This window comes from Dama dama, chromosome 5, assembly GCF_033118175.1.
Source record: "Dama dama isolate Ldn47 chromosome 5, ASM3311817v1, whole genome shotgun sequence".
Lineage (NCBI taxonomy): Eukaryota > Metazoa > Chordata > Mammalia > Artiodactyla > Cervidae > Dama > Dama dama.
In genome coordinates, this window is record NC_083685.1 from 105,462,372 (window position 1) to 105,479,115 (window position 16,744).

At 37.1% G+C, this 16,744-nt stretch overlaps 1 protein-coding gene across 4 annotated transcripts in view; it reads left to right on the top strand.

Annotated features, from left to right (window-relative positions):
- Window positions 1-16,544, top strand: part of SPAG9 (sperm associated antigen 9) — a 154,110-nt gene extending 137,566 nt beyond the window's left edge. For 3 of the 4 annotated variants that reach the window (XM_061143714.1, XM_061143711.1, XM_061143713.1), the window contains exons 24-30: window positions 931-1,079; window positions 2,059-2,230; window positions 4,173-4,286; window positions 6,130-6,168; window positions 7,063-7,239; window positions 10,100-10,249; window positions 12,939-16,544. In XM_061143714.1, the coding sequence (XP_060999697.1) occupies window positions 931-1,079; window positions 2,059-2,230; window positions 4,173-4,286; window positions 6,130-6,168; window positions 7,063-7,239; window positions 10,100-10,249; window positions 12,939-13,054 (917 nt within the window). In that variant the 3' untranslated portion in view covers window positions 13,055-16,544. The remainder of the gene's footprint in view (window positions 1-930; window positions 1,080-2,058; window positions 2,231-4,172; window positions 4,287-6,129; window positions 6,169-7,062; window positions 7,240-10,099; window positions 10,250-12,938) is intronic. The other variant, XM_061143712.1, reaches the window with a different exon arrangement.
- The last annotated feature ends 200 nt before the right edge of the window (window positions 16,545-16,744 follow it).

Consider the following 16,744-nt stretch of genomic DNA (forward strand, 5'->3'; position numbering starts at 1 on the left):
GTGTCCAGAGCAGGGCTGGTGATTCTGCTCCACTCTGGTAGAAAGATAGCATGAAATGGATCTGGACAAAGTGGAGTTAGGATGAAAGTTCCATAAACTGATGTGTCCAAAACACAGGCCGAGGATGCTTGGTTTTGAAAAGACAGGTTTTGAGAAGACAGGGCAGTAGCAATGAAGTGAGACTAGATTTATTCTGTGTTTCCATTAGGCAAAACTATAGATTAATGAATGATTATGTACAAGAAGGAAGACTTTAGCTGAGTATGGGGAATGTTTTTAAGATAATTACAGTTTTAAAATGAAACAGCTGCTTTGTGTTGAAGTATGTTTTCCTTCACTGAAATTATCGAGCAAAGCAAGCTTACAGTGGTTAGTTCTCATTTGTAATGAATTTCTTGTCATCACTAAAGTTATGCATAATTCCTAAAGCATTAGCAGTGAGTTGCCCCTGACTTCTACCTAAGAAGATACATCAAAAATGCAAGTGAGCCAGAGTGATATTATGCCCAAAATAACCTTAAATTCATTCTAATACTTAAAATACTTTTGTAGACAGGTAACTTAAAAATAACTTATCACATCACCTCTGCTGAGAGCAACGGGGTCCAGGTAATGGGTGGCAGATTGGACCATATGATCTTTGAGGTCTCGTCCAACTCTGTTTGATTTATATCTGATTTACAGATTTAATTTATAGATTAATATCTGTAATGTATACACTGTGTGTGTGTGTGTGTGTGTATATATATATATATCTGTAATATATACAGCTTGCCTGGGATTAATATCTGTAAATATACACCAAAATACATGATATTTGGGGGTGCTTCATTAATAAATTTAATTACACACCCAAATAAAATATTTCTTGAGTTAAAATTGAGTAAAAGATGGTATACATAAACTAATCGTCTATTTCTTATTTTAAAGATGGACAGTGGGATTTGTCAAACTATCACCTGTTAGATCTTGGACGACCTCACCATTCCATCCGATGCATGACTGTGGTACATGACAAAGTTTGGTGTGGCTATAGGAACAAAATTTATGTAGTTCAGCCAAAGGCCATGAAAATAGAGGCAAGTTAACCCATGTTTTCTGTACTTAGTGAATTTATATTACCTGAAATCCCTAAGATTTAATTATTTTCAGCTTTTTTAGAAATTCTTTTCTGAACCTGTGTATTTTGAGGTACTTGAGTGATATACTGGATGAATTCTCATTTTTCTATGGTACTTTATCTCTCTTGCTGCTTTTGACTATGAGTATGGGAAGTGATTTTTTTCAAGGAAGGAAGATTCACACATGAATGTCTAAATGCATGTCTGAGTATCTGTAGACCCGTACGTATATGGCTTGAATACATGGCTCTTGGAATGTTTAGTCATGTGGAGATGGTTTGCGAGGAGAACTCGCGTCTCCCCCACTACTCAGAGTGTATTCCGGCAAAGCCATACACATGTCACACTGAGGAATGATATTGCAGTGGGGATTTTTTGGTAAAAACAAAAGCCTCTTGACATTATTGTCTTTAAAAAGTTTTGCCACATATATAAATTTATTCTAATTGTTTAAAGAAAGAAAAATAGTAGGAAATTTTTAAGATGGAAGTTCTCCATTTGTCCCAAATCCTGTTTACAAACCTAGAAGTTCCATTTGGTGTTTATTTTTTAGATACATTCCTTACATGCAGGTATATACTTACAGATACAGCAGAGTAGGTTCATTTTTGTTTAACTGTAAATAGGATCTTATTTTGTGTATTGCTCTGGGACAATGCCAAATCCCGAGGTCCAATTCAGTCTTTTTGTTAAATGCTGTTACATAGAATGAATGTGTCAAGATTGCTTTCATAAGTTGACAGTCTACACAACATCCTTTAGTTCTTTTTTCTTTTTTTTGCAGTATGGGATAATAGCAATTGTGTATATGAGTAAACAATATTTAGGCTCCTCTTTCATTAGGTAGTCTGTCAAATTATTGTGCAAATTAGCATAATTTTTAAGCACTAACTCCTAGATAATTAAAGTAACACTGTGATTGAACAATCTTTTCTAGAAATCATTTGATGCACACCCCAGGAAGGAGAGCCAAGTGCGGCAGCTTGCCTGGGTGGGTGATGGCGTGTGGGTCTCCATTCGTTTGGATTCCACACTCCGTCTCTATCATGCACACACTTATCAACATCTGCAGGATGTGGACATTGAGCCTTATGTAAGCAAAATGCTAGGTAAGCATCCAAAGCATTTTATCTTTGTCAATCAAAGAAAATGGTTTATTTTTAAATGATTTCAAATGCTGAGTAGAACCAATGAGTAAGTTGCCTCAGGAATAGTGATCTCTTATCACTGGTCTACCCTGTGATTCTTGACAAAAGCTTATGATCATTTTTGACTCTTCCTTTCTTGTTCCCCACATACCATCCCACATCAGTGGGAACTGTTGAGTCTTCCCCCCAGAATATCTTAAACCAGTAATGTCTTTTTTTGGCCACACCACACGACTTTGGGGATCTTAGTTCCTCAACCAGAGATTGAACCCATGGCCCACAGTGAAATTGCCAAGGCCTAACCACTGAACCACTAGGGAATTCCCTTAAATGAGTTACGTCTTTATCTCTACCACTATTCCCATAGGCCAGGTCACCATCCTTTCCTCCTCAGATGACCAACAGCCTCTGATCTTCCTGTCTCTACTCCAGTCAGTTTTCTACATAGTAACCAGTGTGCAAATATCACCATGACATACCTCCATTTATGTAATGCCAGCCATACAGAATATTCTTGTCTTTAGGTGAGATTTTTTTGTGACATTATTAGAAGAACTTAAGTGGTATGGACAGCTCTCCTTGCTCACTCTGGTCTGTCCACACTGACCTAAATTCAACAGGTTCCTTCCCATTTCAAGGCCTTCACATGGTGCTATATCTTCTGTTTGAGAAGTTTTCTTAGTCCCTTTTTACTTGGCTTTCAGGTCATGTCTTATATGTCACATCCATAAAAGACCTTTCCTCATCTTTATTTCCAGGTTTATTTAGGCCCTCTTATACTTTTTCTTCATGGACTTATCATTACTGTGATTGTACCAGTATCATCATACTGTCTCTCCCCCTGCAGAACTAAAGCCCCATGAAAGGGGGCTTTAGACTATCTCTGGCTTATTCCTTGAAGTATCCTTAGCACCAAATCCAGTGCTGTTAGGAACATCATAGATGATTTATGAAGAGAGTTTGAACTATATCAGTGGTTTTTAACTTTTTTTTTAGAATCGTTGCCCTCAGAAAATCTGATGATAACTGTGTGCCCTCTTCCTAGAATCACACATATATAAACATAGACAGAAACCAATTTCAGTAATATACTTTGACCATAGGTTAAAGATCTCTAGTTTAGACTGTTTAAGATTCCTTCAAACACTGCAATTCTATGGTCATACTCTCACTTCTAGTAAGTAGAACTTATGACTAAATATTGTTTGTCTTAAATGTATTAATATTACAATCTGTTTAATAATTTTGCCTCTCAAATCCCTGAAAATAAGATCAGTTTAAAATTCCCTTGAAATTAAAAAGTGCATTAATTCTCCCTATATTATATGCATATGGTGTCCTAAAATTTCTAAGTTACTTTAGACCCAAATATATAAAAAGGAAAGAATATAGGTTTTGTTAGCAAAGATAATTTCTTAACCTATGCAAAGAAATTTAAGGCAAGCAAGAACTCTCTAAGCTTATAAAACAGAAGAACATTTAATTTCCCCAATCTAGTAGACTGTTTTTGTTAAGCTTTTGTTTTGTTTTGTTTTGTGTTTTGGTTTTTTTGGCTTGGTTTTGCAGGTCCTTAAGTAAATTCTGCATCATATCTCCTAATCCACATCATCTTCCTTCTGAATGATGATATAATGCTAGCCGCTTTTAGAGTTTTCTTTTTCTCTTAGCCATGAATTGTCAGATGATATTGATTGATAGATGATAGCCATGAATTGTCAGATGAATTGATAGATAATAAAGTCAAATGAGAGTTGATCTTGATTGATGTGACTTCTGGAAATATCCAACCAGCTCTGGTCACAATCCTCTCTATTACATTAGTCCAGCTCCTCTGAGGGACTTGGAACCTAAAACATCATCTGCTCTGTCTTTTCAATAAAATGTTTTCCCTCCTTCCATACAGGTACTGGAAAACTGGGCTTTTCTTTTGTGAGGATCACAGCGCTTATGGTGTCTTGTAATCGTTTGTGGGTGGGAACAGGAAATGGTGTCATTATCTCCATCCCATTGACAGAAAGTAAGTACATTTTTAGGTAACTGTCACAGAAGAGTTGTGGGGAGTAGCCTTGTCTGAAATTCAAGTGGAAGGAATTGAGTTAAATCATAGAACTAAATTGGCAAACCTGTGGTAATTCAGAAAGTCAAGCTGATGGCAAAGATCTAACTATTGTTCCTTCACTCTTTCTGTGGAACCTACAAACTCTAGCAAATGTATCAGGACTAATATTTACAGTTAAAAATTTTTCATTTTGAAAAACTGTTTTTCTCATTTTGGGAATCATAATCCTATTTCCTTAAATAATGGTCGAAGTCTGTTTTTCTTTCAACCTTATTATGCTAGTATCCAGAAACATTTCCTAACTACCTAATATCCTAGTTTTTCATACCTCTGTGGCAATTAGTTTAGAATATTCCATTTAGCTTATGAGTTGTGGGAGACATTTCTTACTTAAGACGTCATCAAACACTGCCTTATGTTAGAGATAAGCTATCTTGTATTTGAAAAGAATGTGAACAAAATGTACTTCGTATGTTTTTCGTACTGTGCTCCATTACATTGATCACTCATTATATAAGTGATTTTGTGTTGCAGAATTCATGAGCAGGATTTGAGAAAATTGTCAGAAAGTAATTTAATAAATAAACACATCAGAATTTAAAACGAGTTGAAAATATTACCATAAAATAATGTAATAAACACACCAGAATTTTTAGGAGAAAGGAGGAAGACTGGATGGTGTTACATTTTGAGCCTTTAAAGAACCTAAATTTTTTTTTTCTTCTCCCCAACACTGCATGGCTTGCAGGATCTTAGTTCCCCTTCCCCAGCTAGGGATAGAATCTGGGTCCCCAGCAGTGGAAGCATGGAATCCTAACCATTGGACTGCCAGGGAATTCCCTAAAGAACCTAAATTCTTAATCCTAGCTGTATTTTCTTTAAAATTTTTAAAATTTAATTAATTTATTTATTTTTGGGGCCTCCGCTGGGTCTTCGTTGCAGCGTGTGGGCTTTTTTAGTCGTGACAAGCAGGGGCTACTCTCTAGTTGCAGTGCTCGGGCTTCTCATTGCAGTGACTGCTCTTGTTGCAGAGCGCAGGCTTTAGCGTATCCGGGCTTCAGTAGTTCCAGGGATGGGCTCAGTGGCACAGGGCTTAGTTGCCCCATGGCATGTGGAATCTTCTCAACTTGGAATCAAACCCATGTTCCCTGCATTGGCAGGCATATTCCCAACCAGTGGACCACCAGGGGAGTCCTTTTTTTTATTTTTATTTTTAAAAAAGATGTTGGCTGTGCAAGGTCTTCATTGCAGCATGCAGGCTTCTTTAGTTGCCCACAGAATGTGGGATCTCAGTTCCCTGACCAAAGATTGAACCTGTGTCCCCTGCATTGAAAGGCAGATTCTTAACCACTGGACAACTACTTATAAATCTACATGTTTAGACCATTTCTTATATCTTAAGAGATTCCAGATCTCCAGAGTTTGTTTCAGTTCTTTATAGATGAGAGTTCCATTTTGGCATAGTCATTTGCACAGGATTTCTTCAAGAAAAGGGGGGAATATTCACATTTAGGAAATGCTCCCCAGTAAGTTCTTATTCATTGAAATTGCTTTATAATTAAGAAAAGCAAAATCACAGTAAATAAAATTGTCCTTTTTGAGCAGCGATGTTCTTCAGAGGCTTTGGTAAGAACTTTGTATGTTGCTTGGTATTATACCAAGTTGGATTTTGTTTATTTAGTCAGGAGCGTTGAGCTCCTGAGTTGCCAGATAGAATATGCGAAGAGTGGCAGCTCACAGTAGCCCTCCTCCTCCCTGTCACGCACCTCTCCATGTCCCCTCTCCTCCTTTCTCACTTCAGCCGTAATCCTCCACCAGGGACGCTTACTGGGGCTGAGGGGTAAGTCCAGATCCTGAGCCACACTCTTCTTCCCGGCTTCTCATGGCCACCGTGAGGCCATTCTCATGTCTCTAGATACCCTCTTGAATGTTCCTAAATGTCATCCACTTGCAATCACTGCATTGCAGCAGGTGTTCTTTTGTTTTTTAATGTTTGTTACATGGCCACCAAACTACTGCTCAGCAGCTTAGTCTATTTATCATCTTTTGTTGCAGCTGAAATTTCTGTCAGACTTTGTTTTCCCTGCAATAAAAACACGAAGCCTCTCTGAAAACTGTCATTAATCTACATTGTTTACTCTTGTTACCAGTCATGTTTCTTTCATTCACTTACTGGCACATGGAATGGGGTGTTTTGTGAGTCTGGTCATTCTAAAATAATTTAACCAACCATCAGTCTGGTGTAAATAAAAGCTATTTTATTGTACTGGATGGAGCCTTTTAAGCTCAGCTTTTTACCATCACACAAGGGAAATATACTTAGCACAAGGGAGAAAAATGAAAAGACAAAGTATAAAAACTCTGCTTAAAAATAAACCTGTTTACTTTAAGCTATATAACTGGTTAGTTTTCTAAAATGAGGATTAAAAAACCAAATGGATCTACCTGAGAAAGCTGTTTTAACTAAAATGATTTTTTAATTAATAGATGTGTTTAGAAAGTAAACTTAGTGCTAGACTGGCAAAATCCCCTACTCCATATACTAAGATACTTAAAAATAACTAGCATGCTATATATCTCTTTTTTTTCCAGCTTTGTCTTGAATTGGTATTGCTGCTCTTGTTTTATCTCAACTGGCTGTAGCTTTTAGATAATATAAGAATTAACCAGTAACCTCTTGCATCTTTGCTATGTTCTAGGGGAAAATATTTGGTGTTTGGTTTTTCTGTTGCAGCAAATAAAACATCAGGAGCATCGGGAAATCGTCCTGGAAGTGTCATTCGAGTATATGGTGATGAAAACAGTGACAAAGTGACGCCAGGGACATTTATACCCTATTGTTCAATGGCCCATGCACAGCTTTGCTTCCATGGGCACAGGGATGCTGTGAAATTCTTTGTGGCAGTCCCAGGTGAGTTAGAGTATTCTATTGAGAAGTTGCATGTCCAGTTGACTGTTGAACAATGTTCATTTGAACTGCATGTATTCATTTATACAGATTCTTTTCAGTAGTGAACACCATAGTACTGCATCATCCCATGGCTGGTTGAATCTTTGGATACAGATTGTGGTCATGTAAGAACCGTGAATATGGAAGGCTGACTATTAATTTTACTCAGATTTTTGACTACACAGAAAGTCAGTGCCCCAACTCCTGCATGGTTCAAGGACCAACTGTAATTGTCTGTCCCTCTCTCCAGTCTAATACTCAGTACTGGAATTACAGATAATTCCAACATAATCCTTGAAATGGTCTATAATGGAGATATGAATAAAGTGCTATAGAGATACTTGATAGAAGCTATTTTAGAATCTCTCTTCCACCCCAAAAACAAACTTGATTTTATTTAAGAGACTTCTTTCACTTTTGAAAAGCAGTAGTATTGTTTTGTCACTGCAGAATACCAAGAGTGGTTTTGACCTCATAAAGGAGATGTCTAAGAAGCCCTGTCATCAAGGCTCTATTCAGGAAGAGATGGAAAATGTGCCCTCATACCTCTATCAGAGTCGTGGCAAAGGACAAACGTGGTCTGGGGGTCTGGGCCTCTGCCACTTGGTGTTTGTGTCGAGCAAGTTGCTTAACCTCTGATACTCGTTTCTTTATTTCCTAAGTGGGTGTGACTAATAGCTGTTCAACCAACCTTATTTGTTGTAAAGATTAATGAAAGGGCTTTGGGAACTATAAAGCACCATCTAGATGAAAAGTGGTGGTTATGATGTCCAGTGGAAAATGTCCCTTGAGAATACTAAATGATGTTGCTGATCCTCTGTAAGCAGGATCTGTGTTTTGGATTTTGGATTATTTTTTTTCCCTGTAAGACACAAGTTTAGAAGTTAAAGTTTAAATCTGGCTTTGCCACAGCAGCTCTGTGACGTTGGACATGGTGTTCTCTCAGTGTATTAGTCAGGGTTCTGCAGAGGAGCAAAACCAAAAAAGTGTGGGGTAGGGAGAGAAAGAGGAAGAAGGAGAAGGATGCTGTGGGGAGAGAGGTTGATTTAATTTAAGGAGTTGGTTCATGTGATTATGGGGGCTGGTAAGACTGAAATCTTCAGGGCAGGCTGAAGACCTAGAAAAGAGTTAGTGTTTGCAGTTTAAATCTAAAGGCAGCCTTGAGGCAGAATTCCCTTCTCCTTGGGAGACATATCTTTTTCTCTTAAGGCCTTCAAATGATTGACCCACCCACATTATGGTAAGTGATCTGCTTTACTCAAAAGTCCACTGATTTAAATGTTCATTATATCTAAAAAATACCTTCACAGTAGTATCTACACTGGAGTTTGACAAAAATGTATGGAGCCTAGCCAAGTTGACGCATATAAGATTAGCCACCATACTTTTTCCTGAGGATGTTCCAAAGACTAAGTGATTAAGTGTACCTAGCTGGCACATAGTACCCTAACCAGCTATTCAGTATTCTTAACAACATGGTAATGAGCTTCCTGAAGTGTATGTGTAATATTTTTGTATGATTATTTCCTCAAAATAAACTTTTAGAAGTGGTATTGCTGGTTACAGGCTTTTCTTGCTTTAAAAAAAAAAAAAAATGCCATAGAGACTCATTTGAGTCTCCTTTATATTCTTCTAATCTTACTCCCTTCCCTCTTTTCTGCTCATCTATAACCACTATCCTGAAGTTGACATGTATCCTTCTGCCCATGTTTTTGTATTTTTACCACATTGGGACATATCTATAAATAATATATAGTATTTTTTGTATTTTTGAACTTAAGTCTTATGTTGCACATATATTATTCTGCAAGTTGTTTCTCATTTTTGAGATTTGTTAATATTTATACATATACATAAAAATCTAGTTCATTAAAACTATCCTGTCCATGTCCAACATAACATAATTTTTTATAAAGTGTATCACATCATGGGACTATGTCCTGGTAGCATCTCGAGGGATGGTCTGTGTAGTTTGATCAAAAAATAGCAGATCTGGCAAGAAGTTACTCCATGCTCATAGAGATTATAGTGTGAATAATATTTCAAGATTTCTGTCATTTCATACTTAAAGATTATATCTTAAAACATAAATGTTAGAATTATATATTAACCAGTCATTTTATTTGCATCATCTAAATTTAAAGTCATATGTATTATTTTTAAATATGAGAAAACCTTTGGATTTGAGTTTTCATGTGGTGGCTCAGATGGTAAAGAGTCTCCCTGCAATGCAGGAGACCTGAGTTCAATCCCTGGGTCAGGAAGATCCCCTGGAGGAGGGAATGGCTACCCACTCCAGTATTCTTGCCTGGAGAATCCCATGGACAGAGGAGCCTGGCAGGCTACAGTCCATGGGGTTGCAAAGAGTCAGACACAACTGAGCAGCTAATAACTTAACTTATGGATTTGAAATTAACTCAGATATTAATTCTGAATATCCAAATTCATAAGGCTTAAGTTGAAGACTTTTCTCAGTCTCTTACGTAAACGCATATGTACCCTGACAGAGGAGAGATCTTTTCACTGCCCCTCAGATAAAATGATGTAGGTTATAATAGTCTGAAGCAGACAGCTAAGACCAGCTGAGCAATATACAGTTCTCATACTGGATTCTGGACGTGTTTGTGCTTTGGGACAAAATAGCTTTACCTTGATTTCAGATTGGGCTTTCATGACCTTATAGATGTTTCCTCATCATGCAGAGGCTTTTATTAGAATGTACTTATTATGTTGTTCAGTTTTCTGAAAATACTCAGGAGTAGGTGAGTCTCTCCCACTCTGATCCTTGGTGAATACTATTTGCTTGCGTCCCTATAAACAGGTCAAGTCGTCAGCCCACAGAGTGGCGGCGGTGGCACCGACCTGACAGCTGACAGAGCAGGGCCGTCGGCACCGGAGCCCGGCGCCCAGACTCCCCTGAAGTCTGTGCTCGTCATCAGTGGGGGCGAGGGCTACATTGACTTCCGAATGGGTAGGTCATTGGTCCTGTGGGCTCCGTTCCTACTGTCCTGTGATGTGGGTTTTCACTCACCATAAATGAGAAACTCGGATACGTGCTTTCTAAGGTTTTCTTTGAACCCTTTACTTGGATTTTATATTTCTTTTTTTTTTTTGCTACTTTCATAATTCTTTTTCTTTTTATACCAAGGTGTGTTTGTTTGAAGGAGCATTAGAAAATAGCAGGGTTTGGACGTATATTGAGGTGTATGTGAAGAGCTTATGGAGTCCGAAGACCTTAGGGAAATCATTCAAGCTCCCAGAACCTCAGTTTCTTCACCTGCAAAGTGGAGAAATAAAAATATCTCATTAAGTGTTGTTTATAACCAAATTCATTTGTTCATTCTCTCATAAACATTAATTATCTGCTGTGTGCATGAGATACAAAAACAAAGTCTCCCTCCAGTAAATTATAGAATGTGTCAATAAATTGCAATGTTACAGATGCTCTGATAGAGAGTAGTCAGTTCTTTCTTGAAGTAGGGGAAGAGGGAAATCAAGAAATGATGCTTGAGATGACTCAGCACTGAAGGGCATGAGCTTGAAGAATTGGGTTGGGGATGATAGGGGGAAGGCTGGGAAGACTGGCATTTCAAGGTAAGAGATAGCTTGAAATGTGAAACTGCCTTAATTAAAGAAAAATTATTTTAAAATGACGAAAGCATGGAGTAGAAGCAAGTATAAATCTGACCACAGATCAATCCAGAAAGGGAAGGGTCTGGATTATGAAAGGCCTTTATATACCTAATTAAGGAGTTTGTACTTTAAAGCAAAGGAAAATTATTGGAGAACTTTAAATAGAGGAGCAATATGATTATATTTGTGTGTAAATGGATTGGAGATATAAGACTAGAGGTAGGAAAATGGGTTAGGAAAAAGTAAATGAATAAGGTAGTAACAGTAGGAATAGACTAGCCCGATGATGGGGAATTGGTAACTAACGGTGTGAAGAAAGAGGGAGTGATCTATTTACTTAGCAGTAAGGACTCTCAGAACAAAAGCAGCAGATCTGGTGGAGGGAGAGGAATGAGGACAGGTGCTGGACATGTTGACCTTGGAGCACATGGAAGCTGGGAGTTGTCTAGGTGGAAGAAGTCCATGGGGCTTTTAGGTATAAGGGTTTCATATCTCAGGAGGGAGGAATATGGGGACTCTTGGCATACAGTGGTGCTGAAAATCACAGGGGTTGATTAGTTCACCCAAGAATATGTAGGGGCCAGAAGAAAAGATTCTAGGATAGTACCCTGTTTTAATACTCCATTTAAAGAATCATTAGAGTTTATGAAGGGATCTAAGAAGAAATGGCCAGAGAAGTTTAAAAGGAAATACAGAGAACTGATGATTATGAAAGTGTGCTTTGTAAACTATAAAGCACTGATACATATATTTACTTGCTATAAATAAAGAAACCCTTTGGACTGGCCTAAAATCACAATGATTGACATAGTTTCTAAACATAAGGCTTTAGGGAATATAATGTTGTAGACTGGTGACAAATACTTCAGTTATAAATTCTGTTAAAAAAAAAGGAATATAAAATTTAAGGTCACATTAGGACTTCCCTTGTGGTCCAGTGGTTAAGAATCTACCTTGCAGTGCTGGGAATGTGGGTTCAGTCCCTGGTGGGAGAACTAAGATCCCACATGCTAAGGAGCAACTACTGAGCCTGCGAGCCACAGCTGGAGAGTTGATGTAAAAGGCTTATTGACACGTTTTAAAGGCAGGATTTTTAATGTTAAATTTAGCAACGGTGATGTCAGTAGGAATGGAGAATACCTTTATAGAGATGGGCTTCATTTGGCTGGGTGATTTTTGGAACTTTTTCTTCCATTGCAACATGGTAGTTGGAATGTAAAAATAGCTTAACTATGTTTGTCAGTATCTCTAGGCAATCCAGCCTGAAAAACAGAATTTGTTTTAAAGCATGTGAAGTGTGTGTGTGTCTGACTCTTTGTGACGCTATGGGCTGTAACCTGCCAGACTCCTCTGTCCCTGGGATTCTCCAGGCAAGAATATTGGAGTGAGTTGCCACTGCCTCCTCCAGGGGATCTTCCCCACCCAGGGATTGAACCCATGACTCCTGAATTGGCAAGTGGATTCTTAACCACTGAGCCACCTGGGACACCTATCTTAAAGCATAGGTCGATTTTAATAGTAAATATGTTTTTTTGAAGGGTTTCCCAGGTGGTGCTAGTGGTAAAAGGACCAGATGCCAATGCAGGAGACATAAGAACTGTGGGTTCCCTGGGTTGGGAAGATCCCCTGGAGGAGGGCCTGGCAACCCACTCCAGTGTTCTTGTCTGGAGAATCCCATGGATAAAGAACCTGGTGGGCTTACAGTCAATAGGGTCACAAAGTGTTGGATACAATTGAAGCAACTTAGCAGGTGCACACACATGCTTTTTTAAAATTGAATTTGATACTTTTTGTTCCATTTCTTTTTTCATATCCTGTAATATTTTAACAATGAGAAATTGATCTCAGTAGTCCTTTGCAGAAGTTACACAGTGAAGATTCTGACTCATGGCATTTCTTTTACTGTGTTCTCTGAAATGGGCATCAGGCAAGTTTTATGTGTGCTGCAAATGGACTCACCATGAGTCTGATGTACATCAGCCTACACCTTCGATCTTGTCCCTAATCTGAGTCTCCTTATCTACCAGGTGATGAAGGTGGAGAATCAGAGCTTCTTGGAGAGGATCTTCCACTTGAACCTTCTGTCGCCAAAGCAGAAAGGAGTCACTTGATAGTGTGGCAAGTGATGTATGGTAGTGAGTGAACCCATAGGAAACAGATGGCAACAGGGAAGCCATCTCTTCTGCATGGTTTATTTTCCCTTTATTTAATGGTCTCTTTGTGAAATAAGTTTCACCACATGATGTGTGAGCATTTTTTTCTGTTAACTTTATACTATAAAATCTGTCCTACTGTAACAATACAGGAGCTAGCTGATTTACTGCACCAGTGTTATAGGCAATTTCAGTATATTATGATCAAATCAAAGAATGTTTACTTTCTGCAAACTGGCGAATTTTAGAAAGCAATCCACATGTGGTTTACTCTTGCACAGTTAATGTCACTTACTTCATTTGATGGGGTCACTTTTTAGCTGTCACTAATAATGGAATTAATGGAAATACTTGATATATGAAACTGTACCATTAAGTACAATAGTAAAGTTTCTCCCAATGTATTATAAAATTGACACAAACTAATGTTAGGTGGATTATCAGGATTTATCTAAATGTCCTTAGAGGGCTAAAAGCTAACTGTAAATTACTCTAACTTTCACTTTCAAATCTGACAAATCTTGTTTATATGGTATATAAAACTTTGTTTTCATCAGATTTTGCGGGGGGGGGTTTTATATTAAAGAAATTAAGACTACACTATTTAAATAAAAATTTCTTGTTTCTGACTTATTAGAGCTCTAAAGTTTATGAGGCCTGCCTTTCTGAATATTCTACTTGATTTTTTGTTTTTGAGACTGGTGTCACTCATTTTCATACTGACATATTTGAAAGGTTTATTATTTAAAAGGCTTAGAAGATGCACTTCAGCAATGGAGGATTTTTTTCTTTTTTTTTTAAAGGAAATTGTGGTTTGGATTTCTTATATCAATGGATGGTGGTGGTTGGATGAGCTTTTTTCCATGGAAAGAATTCACTTGTTTACCAGTTGTTCTTTGACTGCTCTTACCAGTTAATAAGAGTAAAGCTTTAGTGGTGATGGAGTATGGCCTAATGAACTGAATGAGTGATTTGATTAGCAGTGGTATTTTCTGTTGTTCTGTATAAAACTATATAACTGCCCATACTTGATATTCTGTACATAAATGACATTTAAGCTTTTATGCCCTTTTGAGATTAAAATGCCATCTTCAAAGAAGAAAACTGAAAGAGAAGCAAAAATAGCATAAAGTAAAAGTTGACTTTACATCTTTTCACTCACAATAGAGTGAAAAATAGAGTCTGCGTTTAACTGACTTTCTTGTTTAATAAGTTTTAAAAACCATTATGCTATAGTTTTTCTTCCCCTCTCAGACTTCTTGAAAACGTATGATTTACCATTCTTAATCCATCACTTTAAGCAAAACTAAATATAAGTTTAAGTACTAATTTAAAATATAAACTTACAGGACAAAGGCACCGCCCCCCTGCCCTGCCCCACCCCAAGTCAGAAGGACTGCTTCAGGATAAGGAAGCAACAAAGGTCTCAGCTTGTCTCAGCATCCTTAAGGACTAAGTACTTTACTTCTGAACTGTAGTGGAAAGTTACTTGTAAAAAGTACCACCAGTATGTTTTAAACATATAGATGATTAGCCTAGATTATAAAGTACATAGGATTTAATACATCAGAGGTGGGGGGGGGGCTTTGGATACATTTGGTCACATGTGTCTAGAAGCACATTTTATACACAGTACAATTTTCCCACTTTAGATAACTAGGAGGAAAAAAACTCTTGGTAAAAGCTTTAGGAAAGGGATAATTTTTTAACTTGAACTACTTAGACACTTTTTTCAAGCCACCAAAACTTAGGTCACTTTTCCATAGCTTATAAGTTATGTTTTTAACTGATATTTTATTTTAAATCTGAGCCATTGTTGGCAGTACCTTAAAATAAAAAATCACACTATTAAATGTTTTGGGAGAATGTTGTATAAAATTCACAAAAAAGAGACAGCCAAATGTTTGAGAATTTTAATCCCAAGAAGTAAATAAACATCCTAGAGTCAGACCCCACATTTCAGTCTTTTACATGTTTCTATGACTGAATGTAATTTAGGAAATCAGGAGTTAAAAATGAAAAATGCAGACATGTTACAGTGGTTGTTTATTATTGCTCTTTATAAACTTATTGGCTTTAACTTAAGGAATATAGGTGTGTAGTTATTTTATCTAAAGCTGTCAGATGTCTGTGGCCCTGTTAAACTTCAGGGACTAGAGAGAGTACAAAACTGCCTATACAATTTGTTTTTAGAGCTTGTCTTTAATGTTTATAATTTCAGTTCTATATTTTCTACAGATTGCTTTACTTCCACCTTTTCTCCGACAGTAGGTTTATATTCTTGTCAAGGTGGTACCTTTGGTAGAAAATGCCCAAATCTAAGTTTCTGCAAGCAGCGAGTGGTTGGTTTAAACTGCCTATAGCTACTACATCAATGGTAGAGAAGAGGCTTGAGTACCTTGGGTTGGTCTCTCCATGTAAGAAGAAATTACCCCCATTGGAAGAAATAAGGAATACCTGAGAATTTTCTCATTTTGTTATATTTGGCTTATGTATGTCATTGAACCATGTAAAATTGCTGATATTCAGCCATTGCTGATCTACAAAAATGACAGTATCATATACATCAACCTAATACTTACTGCTCAATGCAGGTTAAAATCCCTATGAGTCAAAGGGAGAATATTCTTTAGGAACTCAGTTTTGAATGTTTTTCTCTTAACTCATGTGGATCTAAAATTTAAAATAGGAATGAATGTCTTAATAACTACAGCTTGTTGAGAGTGTGAAACATTTTGAGCACAAAATATGCAGCACATAACTTTTCACATGAAGTGTGTTGCATAGAAAAGGTTAAAATACATTCTCTGAGTTGCTGTGTTGTTCATTTCTTGTAAAGGTCTTCCTACATTTGAGAATAGAACCTTTAAATGGCTGCCTTAGTGACAAAACAAAGGAAAACACTTGTCTCATAATAAGTAACTGTCCTAAAGAATGTGTGTCTTGCAAATGCTGTAGAACTGAATATTTATTTCCTTGTGAGTATTATGACCATTACCAAAGGATTCAGTCAGATTTAGGGCTCTTCTTAATTGATCATGTTGAGAAAGGGACTCATTTTGGTCCCAGTTTGTAAAGGGAAGAGAAGAGAGAAATGTGGAAATCATAAGTGCTTTTCTAACAGGGTTATGCTATTTTGTAACACTAAATGTCTTTTCCTTTTTTTAAAAAAAAAAAAAATAAGTTTTTATTATTAATTTTGTCGTATACTTCTCAACATTATTTTAACTGTTTTATGGTCTGAATTTGTCTTTTGTCCTAGACATTTTATTTGGAATTTTATTTGCCTCTATAATCTTAAAAATGGGTTCTAGAGTATCCCACTTGCTATTTCTTTAGAGGCTGATGCTTCATTTCTATGAGCAAAAAGCTCATTTGGCAATGTAGTTATTTCAGTATTTATTTCTATTATGGAATCCCTGGGGTTCGGAATGTAACTTTGTATATGAAATATATATATAAATATGTATATGAAACATGTATGAGGAGTGTGTTTTGTTTTGTTTCTGCTTTTCCCAGGGGTCTGACCTTGATTTACATTTGAAAAGCCCAGTTATCCCCCATCAAACATGGCATTCCAAGGGTCAGGATTGATTTGGCACTGGCTGAAAGTGAGCAGTGAGAAATACATAAAGAACATGTTTGCCTAGCTCATGTGTTTAAGTGACAGTGTGAATAGT